Source organism: Pongo abelii, chromosome 1, assembly GCF_028885655.2.
Source record: "Pongo abelii isolate AG06213 chromosome 1, NHGRI_mPonAbe1-v2.0_pri, whole genome shotgun sequence".
Taxonomy (NCBI): domain Eukaryota; kingdom Metazoa; phylum Chordata; class Mammalia; order Primates; family Hominidae; genus Pongo; species Pongo abelii.
In genome coordinates this window covers 76,218,080-76,227,922 of record NC_071985.2, presented here as the reverse complement: position 1 = coordinate 76,227,922, position 9,843 = coordinate 76,218,080, and the positions used below count along the sequence as shown (strand labels likewise).

The 9,843-nt window shown below is 38.6% G+C and overlaps 1 protein-coding gene across 8 annotated transcripts in view; it reads right to left on the bottom strand.

Moving 5' to 3' along the window:
* Positions 1–1,154: 1,154 nt before the first annotated feature.
* CENPL (centromere protein L) overlaps positions 1,155–9,843 on the bottom strand; it is a 29,305-nt gene continuing 20,616 nt past the window's right edge. For all 8 annotated transcript variants that reach the window (XM_054525024.2, XM_054525004.2, XM_024244582.3 and 5 more), the window contains 2 exons: positions 8,502–9,044; positions 1,155–6,018 (listed from right to left, as the gene is read on the bottom strand). In XM_054525024.2, the coding sequence (XP_054380999.1) occupies positions 5,947–6,018; positions 8,502–9,044 (615 nt within the window). In that variant the 3' untranslated portion in view covers positions 1,155–5,946. The remainder of the gene's footprint in view (positions 6,019–8,501; positions 9,045–9,843) is intronic.

The following is a 9,843-nucleotide window of genomic DNA, read 5'->3' as shown; positions in this document are numbered from 1 at the left end:
ATAATCTGTGTGTTAGTAATGTTTATTGTTAATGGCTTTTTACTGCTTCCGGGCCTCTCCAGTAAACAAAGCTATGTGTTTTTTAAGCAAAAGAAAACTAAATCATGAATAACCTCAATAGATGCAGAAAAAAATTTTTGACAAAGTGCAACACCTATTCATAATAAAACCCCTCAACAAACTAGAAATAGAAAGGATCATTCTTAACTTGATAAACGACATCTATGAAAAAATCTACAGCCAACATCATATTTAATTGTAAAAGACATGATGCTTTCCTACTAAAAACAAGACTAAAATGTACATTCTTACCAGTTCTATTCACCATTGTACTGGAGATTCTAGCCAAGGCAATTCAGCAAGAAAAAGAAACAAAAGATTAAAAATTAAGAAAACTGTCTTTATTCACAGATATGAATTTTTTACGTAGAAAATCCTAAAGAATTCAGTGAAAAAAAAACTACTAAAATAAGTTCAGCAAAGTCACAGGATACAAGAGCAATATACAAAATCACTTGTATTTCTATATGCTAGTAACAATTTGAAAATGAAATTAAGAAAACAATTCCATTCTCAATAGATCTAAAATAATAAAATATTTAAAGATTAAATAAATGGAAAAACATCCTGCTCATAGGTTAGATTTACTATCATTATGGCGACACTCCCCAAACTGCTCTATGGATTCAACACAATCATTATCAAAATCCCAGGAAGTTTTTTTTTTTTTTTTCAACAGTTAACAAGCTGATCCTAAAATTCTTATGGAAATGCAAAAGACGCAGCCAAATAACCTTGGGAAAAAAACAAAGTTGAAGGTCTCACACTTCCTGATTTCAAAACTCACTACAAAGCTATAGTAATTGAGACAGTGTCATCCTGGCATAAGAAGTGACAAGTAGATCAATGAAATAAAAGTCCAGAAATAAACCCAAACATCCATGAAATAGTGATTTTTGAAAAAAGTGACAAGACAATTCAATAGGAAAAAAAGACTGTTCAACAAGTGGTGCTGAAGCAAATGAATATCCATGTGCAAAAGGTTGAATTTGGACCCCTACCTCACACCATACACAAAATTTAACTCAAAATGACAGACCTAATTTTCTAATTAGAAAATCCTGAGAAGAAAACAAAAGTAAACTTTTAGGACCTGAGGTTAATCAATGATTTATTAGATTCAACACCGAAAGTACAAGCAATAAAAGAACAAAAATTGGTTAATTAGATGTCATGAAAATTAAAAAACTTTTGCACTTTAAAAATAAGAGTTAATTCTGATATTCCCAATTAAATGTAATATTAGTTTTTACTTACTTTATTTTATAATTGTGTATCTTTTACACTGATAATCTCTTTTTTTTTTTCTAATGTCATCCAGGCTGGAGTGCAGTGGCACAATCTTGGTTCACTGCGATCTCCACCTCCCAGGCTCAAGTGATCCTCCCACCCCAGCCTCCTGAGTAGGTGGTACTACAGGCATGTGCCACCATGCCTGGCTAATTTTTTGTATTTTTTATAGAGACAGGGTTTCACCATGTTGCCCAGGCTGGTCTCGAACTTCCAATCTCAGATGATCCACCCACCTCAGCCTCCCAAAGTGCTAGAATTACAGGCATGAGCCACCATGCCCGGCCTACACTGAAAATCTGAATACTTACACACATGTTACCATATTATAAATAGTGCCAAAATAATAATAGCTATATTATTAACACAACTGAATGTGATTTAAAATTTATTTGCTGCTCTTCTTTTTCTAGGATGGAGCCTGCTAGAATATACAACCAAAATACCACAAATTTAAAGATACACAAATTTAATGATACTCCAGGATGGGTGCAGTGGCTCATGCCTGCAATCCCAGCACTTTGGGAGGCCAAGAGGGGAGGATCACTTGAGTCCAGGAGTTCAAGACTAGCCTGGGCAACGCAGCAAGACCCCAACTCTAAAAAAAAAAAAAAAAATCAAAAAAAAGAAAAAAGGCCAGACATGGTGGCACACACCTGTAGTCCCAGCTACTCAGGAAGCCGGGGCAAGAAGATCACTTTAGCTCAAGAGTTTGAGCCCAGCCTAAGCAATACAGCAAGATCCCATCTCAAAAATATAAACGCCAGGTGTGGTGGCTCACTTCCATAATCCTAGCATTTGGGGAGGCCAAGGCAGGAGGATTGTTTGAGCCTCGGCTCAGGTGGGAAGGGTTAAAGACCAGCCTGGGCAATATAGTGAAACCCCATCTCTACCAAAAATACAAAAAATTAGCTGGGCATTATTGCATGCACTTGTAGTCGAAGCTACTTGGGAAGCTGAGGAGGGAGGATGGTTTGAGCCCAGGAGGTGGAGGCTACAGTGAGCTGAGATCATGCCACTGCACTCCAGCCTGGGCAACAGAGCCAGACCCTGTCTCAAAAATAAAATTAAATTAAATTAAAATAGATACTGAAAAAAATGTGTGTGGGCTGGGCACAGTGGCTCATGCCTGTAATACCAGCACTTTGGGAGGCCAATGCAGGAGGATCACTTAAGCCCAGGAGACCAGCTTGAACAACATAGGGAGACCCCATCTCTACAAAAATTAAAAAATTAGCCAGGCTTGGTGGCAATATGCCTGTGGTCTCAGCTACTTGGAAGGCTGAGGTTGGAGGATTGTTTGGGCCAGGGAGGTCAAGGCTGCAGGAACTGTGATTGTGCCACTGCACTCTAGCCTGGACAACAGAGCAAGATCGTGTCTCAAAAAAGAACAAAAAAACTTCTGTGATTATGCCATGAACTTAATATAGTTAGGCTCATTTGTTTTTAATTGCTAAGGATTGCTTTGTTTTTTCCTTTTGTTCTAATTTTGTTTCATAATTATACAAAACACTTACATGGTTCTAAACTATTAAAAAGGAACATTCAGGTAAATCTTAACTCTCATTCCTGTCCCCTCTACTCTGTTCCTTCCTTCTCCCTATAAGTAAATACATTTATAAGTTTGTGGTTTATCCTTTCATTGTTTTTTGAAAGCATAAGGAAATACACACTCATATCTCCCTCATTCCTTACATAAAATGTACAATACTCTACATTCTGTCCACATACATTGCTTTTTCACATAACAGTACATCTTAGAGATCACTCCATGGGAGTAAAGAGATATCTTCCCCAATCCCTTTTATACTTGCATAGTAGTAATTCATTTTGCAGCCATACCAGGCCTGATGAGCATCTGAGTTGTTTTTAGTCTTGCTATTACAAATACTATTGTAATAAGTAACCTTGTACATGCTTCACTTCATATTTTTTTGCCAGTGAATTTTTGGGACAGAATCCTAGAAGTGGAATTGCTAATCAACGGGTGACTGAACACATAGTTTTATTTAATATTGCTAACTTCTTCTCCATTAGGGTTATATCATTTGCAATAACCTTTTAACTGTTTCCCTTCTTCCACTCTTGTCTACCTACACCCATTCTCCCTCATATCTTAAAAAATCCTATAAAATACTAATTGAATCATATTACTCTCTTACTTAAAATCTTTCAGTGGCTTCCCATTGCATTTAGAATAAAATCCAATCTCTTCACACTATAAAAACTTAGATGATATAGCTCCTGCCTCTGTATCAAGTTAGGATTAAGTTTGACTATGAGCAAGAAAGACCCAAAATGACAACAGCTAAAACAAGAGAGAAGTTTACTTCTCTGACAAGTAAGTCTAGAAGAAGACTGCCCAAGGCTGGCACTGGAGTTCACCTTCAAGAAAACCTCAGGGCACAAGCTCCTCCCAGGCCATGCTCTGTCATCCCTAGGACTTGTTCCTCAACCCCATGACCTAAGAGAATAGCTATAGTACTAGTCATAATATCAATGTTCCAGGCAGCAAAGTTGGAAGAAGGGAAAAGTAAGAAAAGGGGAAGGGGTACATGCCAGTTGTTTTTTATTATAGGTAAGATTTCTGGAAGCTCTATATGACACTTCAATTTGTATCCCTAATCAGAACGTATTCATATGACTATACCTACCTACGAGGAAGGCTGGAAAATATCATCTTTATTCTGGGCAGCCAGGTGTCCTAGCCAAAAATTGGGAGATTTTATGCCATGGAAGAAGTCTTTGCTGCACAACCTATTCAGTTTCAGCTCATAATAGGCCATACACCCTTATTCACTATGCTCTAGCCAAAAAACTTCTTTGTTCTTCAAAGCAGCCAAACTCTTACCTATCTCAAGGTTTCTCCTGCCTAGCACATCCTTCCTCAGATCTTCACATGGCTGGTTCCATCTCATCATTCAGGACTCAGTTCAGAAGGTCACTTCCTCAGACAGACCTTCTTTGACTACTGTATGAAAAGTAGGCCCCACCCCAGTCACCCTTTTTCATATTGCACTGCCTTATTTTCTTCATAGCATTTGTCTCCATCTGAAATTATTTACCTTTTGCCTATTTCACTAGAATATAATTTCCTCAGAACAAAGACCTTTTTTTCACTTCTTCACTGCTATATTCCTATTATATGATACAATTCTAAGCACATGGTAGGAGTTTAATATTAGTCGAATGGATGAATGTCTGACTCCAAAGCCCATGCTGTTCCCATTACGTACGCTGCTCCTACTATATCTGAAATAATATCCCATTCCAGTAGTTAATCTTTGTTTCTTTGAGAATGACAGCCTATTAATTTTCTTTCAATCAAGATTTTTAAAAAATTATTCCTAAAGTAAAAGAAAATCTTATGCTCAGTAAGTAAAAAGAAGAGATTTGGATAAAACATCATGGGCAAGACTCTTAAGTTCCTCGATCTCACAGTTTTCATCTGTAAAAAGAAAGAGTTGATTAAAATTGATTTAATCTACAGGTATTTACCAAGCATTATGCTAAACTGGGACATGAAGTTTAAATAAAATAATTTCTGACCTCAAAAGGGGCTCACAGATGCCTTTCAACTCTACAATTTGTATGATTCTATATAATTGTTAGTCTGTACCCTCTGTGTTAACTGAAAAAGCCTACCAATTTCCACTACTGAGATATTAATTAAAAGATATCAAGACATTGATAAACACATTGCTTCATTTTAAAATAAACATTTAATTCAACATTGCAACAGGAGTTGAACTGTATTTAAAACAGAAGCATATTAGTGACTAAAAAAATGTGTATATTAAACTTTAGTTCCCTTTTGAGGGGATTTTGATTGCCAGTTCTCTGCAGTGAAATGCTAGGAAAATGTCTTTAGAAGACAGAATTCTTTCTGAATGCAAGTCTAAAATGCTTAAAAGAGATTAAAGGTTTTAAAGACCCAAATCAGAAATATCCATTAGATACATCTCATTTGAATCCTAAGAGTTTAAACATAATAAATGCTATATTTATTTATTCCTTTTTTATTTTTTGAGGCAGAGTCTCACTTTGTTACCCAGGCTGAAGTGCAGTGGTGCAATCTTGGCTCACTGCAGCCTGTCTTCTGGGTTCAAACAATTCTCCTGCCTCAGCCTCCCCAGTAGCTGGGATTATAGGCATGTGCCACCACGCCCAGCTAATTCTTGTATTTTCAGTAGAGAAGGGGTTTCACCATGTTGGCCAGGCTGGTCTTGAATTCCTGGCCTCAAATGATCCACCCACCTCAGCCTCCCAAAGCGCTGGAATTACAGGTGTGAGCTACCAAGCCCAGCCTATATATATATATTTAAAGATGACAAGAAATTAACAACTCAGCATTTTGAGAATGGCATGTCAGGTTATCATGATTAGTACACGGGCACCTGGCTGTGGCTCATCTACTACCATATTCTTTGTTCTTCTAGATCCTTCTTGGCTTCCATCTTGGCAACTCCAAAGGCACAGTGGGGAAAACAGATGCAGAGATAGATGCCTATTTCTCCTGCAGTCTCTTTCAGCATAGCAATTAGGCAAGTAATCAATAAGAGTATATAATCTATAACTTATAGTCCAATTAAGGCTTCACTCAATTTGAAAAATTGCCAGTTCTGTCAAATATGCTAACACTCCAATAAGGTATTTATGACACAGAATCTGCAAAAAGAAAAAGAAGACATTTAAAATTAGAATAGTATTAATTATAACAAAGCAGATTGATATTTGAATTATCAATGTTATACTGGTCTAACTTCTGGATTTAATTCATGAAGCTTACCACATGCAATACACTCATTTTTGGCCAGGCACAGTGATTTATCCCTATAATCCCAGCACTTTGAGATGCCAAGGCAGGAGGATCACTTGAGCCCAGCAGTTCAAGACCAGCCTGGGCAACAAAGAGAGACCTCATCTCTACAAAAAATTATAAAATGTAAAAAACAGCCAGGTGTAGTGGTATACACCTATAGTCCCAACTACTCACAAGGCTGAGGCAGGAGGATCACTTGAGCCCAGGAATTAAAGGTTATAGTGAGCTATAATCACACTACTGCATTCCAGCCTGGGTGAAAGAGTGAGACTCTCTCTAAAACAAAAAACAAACCCCTCGTTTTTATATTTTCTATTTCTTTCCTTTTTTGTTTTTTAATGCTGGTCTCTTCTCATCAAAATTATTTCCCAACCTACTGTTGCACTGTGACCTCCAGTTTGAAAAACATGAATATAGTGCTTATAGAGTACTGACTTATTGGATCTAAGAAGTAAGAGTTCAAATCTTGATTCTTCCTCTTGATAAGCTATCTTGCTTGTCATTTAAACCTATCTTGGCCTCAGTTTCCTTGTTTTAAAATAAAATATGGATAAAAACACCTAACTGTCCAGGCACGGTGGCTCGCACCTATAATCCCAGCACTTTGGGAGGCCAAGGCCGGTGGATCACTAGGTCAGGAGTTTGAGACCAGCCTGGCCAACACGGTGAAACCCCATCTCTACTAAAAACACAAAAATTAGCCAGGTATGGTGGTGGAGCCTGTAATCCCAGCTACTCAGGAGGCTGAGGCAGGAGAATTGCTTGAACCCAGGAGGCTGAGGCTGCAGTAAGCCAAGATCACACCACTGCACACCAGCCTAGGTAACAAAGCAAGACTCCATCTCAAAGGGAAAAAAAAAAAAAAAAAAATCTAACTAGCCGGGCACGGTGGCTCACGCCCATAATCCCAACACTTTAGGAGGCCAAGGCAAGTGGATTATTTGAGGTCAGGAGTTCGAGACCAGCCTGGCCAACATGGTGAAACCTCATCTCTACTAAAAATACAAAAATTAGCTGGGCATGGTGGCAGGCACCTGTAGTCCCAGCTACTCGGGGTACTGAGGCAGGAGAATCACTTAAACCCAGGAGGCGGAAGTTGCAGTGAGTTGAGATCGCACCACTGCACCCCAGCCTGGGTGACAGAGTAAGACTCCGTCTCAAAATAAATAAATAAATAAAGATAAAAATAGTAAAAAAAGTAAAATTACAAAAATTAGCCAGGTATAGTGGCTCATGCTTGTAGTCCCAGCTACTCAGGAGTCTGAGGCATGAGAATCGCTTGAGCCTAGGAGGCAGAGGTTGTAGTTAGCCAAAATCGCACCACTGCACTCCAGCCTGGGTGATGGAGTGAGATTCTGTCTCAAAAAAAAAAAACAAAAAGCACACACACAAAAAACACCTAACTACAGGGTTGCTCTAAAGATTAGAATTTAAGGTCTGTTAAACTCTTAGCACAGTAACAAGACCACAGGAAACATTTACTGAATGTATATTGTGGCTGTATATTTTAATATATTTTAGGAGCCAATTCTCAGTTTATTTCTGATACTTTTTTTTTTTTCTTTTGAGATGGAGTCTCGCTCTGTCACCCAGGCTGGAGTGTTCTTGCTCTGTTGCCCAGGCTGGAGTGCAGTGGCGCGATCTCGGCTCACTACAAGCTCTGCCTCCCGGGTTCACACCATTCTCCTGCCTCAGCCTCCCCAGTAGCTGGGACTACAGGTGCCCACCACCACGCCTGGCTAATTTTTTGTATTTTTAGTGGAGACGGGGTTTCACCATGTTAGCCAGCATGGTCTCAATCTCCTGACCTCATGATCCACCCGCCTCGGCCTCCCAAAGTGCTGAGATTACAGGCGTGAGCCACTGCGCCTGGCCTATTTCTGATACTTCTTATCAGAAATCACTTAGTAGAGAATAAAACAATGTCTCTATTATTTCTTTCCCAATGAGGACAGAAAAGCCTAGAACATAAAGATGACATCTTAGTTCTGTGTTTCTGGCTATAATTTTGTCTAACACAAAATTCTCTATTACTCTGATAATTATTTCAAAATTTCACAAGGAACAATTTTGAAAGTTTCAAAGTTACAAAATAATAATTCACATTATTACCAAAGGCTGAAGCACACAGCATATAGTGTCCTTCCATTATAAGGCTATATCTAGAAGTCTGAAGACTTTAGTAAACCATAAACCATAAAATAAAAGCTCTCTATTGTCTTGAATACATTCAAGTGTGTTTCCTCAATTGAGTGGACAATACAATCATCATACATTTTTAAAATCATAAAATAAGGAAAAATTACTTAACTAGATTGTTCAAACTAACCTTTATTTTTCCATCAGTATGTGCTGAAGCTACAGATGTTGAAACACGAACTAATCTTGTGGCTGATAAATGAATTTTGAAATGTCTATGGAAATGTGAATAAAGGCAGTCCATGAATAGGTCAACTTCTTCCTGGGTAACCTCCCCAGGTGTTTTGTGGACACTGTCCCATAGAGCTTTTGCATCCTCTGGATGTATTGCGAAAGAAATGTCCAGACTTTGAGGGCTACAGGGTACAGACCAAAGAAATTCAGTAGTAGCCACATAATGGTCCATTTTGCATGCAGTCCACATGGCAGCCATCCAGGAAAGATTAAATGCATTGATTGCTAAAGGACTGAAATAACAGTCAAAGGTTTTCTGAAACCAAGTTCCAATTATTGCTGTGTTAGACTCTGCTCCATTTGCAAGGAATAAGGGCAGACAGGTGAAATCTTCTGAAACAGTCTCCAGAAGACTGTCTCCAAATATACAGCAGAACCAGCCAGTCCACAACACTTTATCTTCTCTATTCTCAGATGGCAATTGAGATTTTGACAGAATCTACAAAGAAAGTATACAGGTTCCTGAAATTCAAAAGTATATTTACTTCTAAATTCCATCTTCTCAAAATTAGTTCATTAAAAATAAGACGAGCCAATGTAATACTTGCAAAAAAAACATAGAGGGAATAGTCTCCCTAATGATTAACAGGACTTATCAAAATAACTGGCCTTTTTTTTTTTGGAGACGGAGTCTCACTCTGTCGCCCAGGCTGGAGTGCGGTGGAACGATCTCAGCTCACTGCAACCTCTGCCTCCTGGGTTCAAGTGATTCTCCAGCCTCAGCCTCCCAAGTAGCTGGGATTACAGGCATGCACCACCATTCCCAGCTAATTTTTGTATTTTTAGTAGGGATGGGGTTTCACTATATTGGTCAGGCTGGTCTCCAACCTCTGACCTCAGGTGATCTGCCTACCTCGGCCACCCAAAGTACTAGGATTATAGGCGTGAGCTACCATGCCCGGCCCCCAATATTCTTATACAGTGGAAACATGATATATGGCAAAATCTTGGTGTAACCAAACTGCAAAATAAGAGTTACCAATATGGCATAACCAGGTGTAGTACCCTGAAACAAACAAACAAAAAAACCCCCTCAACTTTAGAAAGAACTGTGAAAGGTCACAAAATCCAACATGTTTGAATTCTTTCATTGAGGAAGACTTCGATATTTCCTAAGGCAGCACTATCAACTTAAAATGTTCTTTTATATGTTAGACCCTACAGTTTCTACCCACTGGTCCTGCTTTTTTCCTTTTGGGCATGCAGAATATAATCACATCTGATCTCTCTTCTACAGG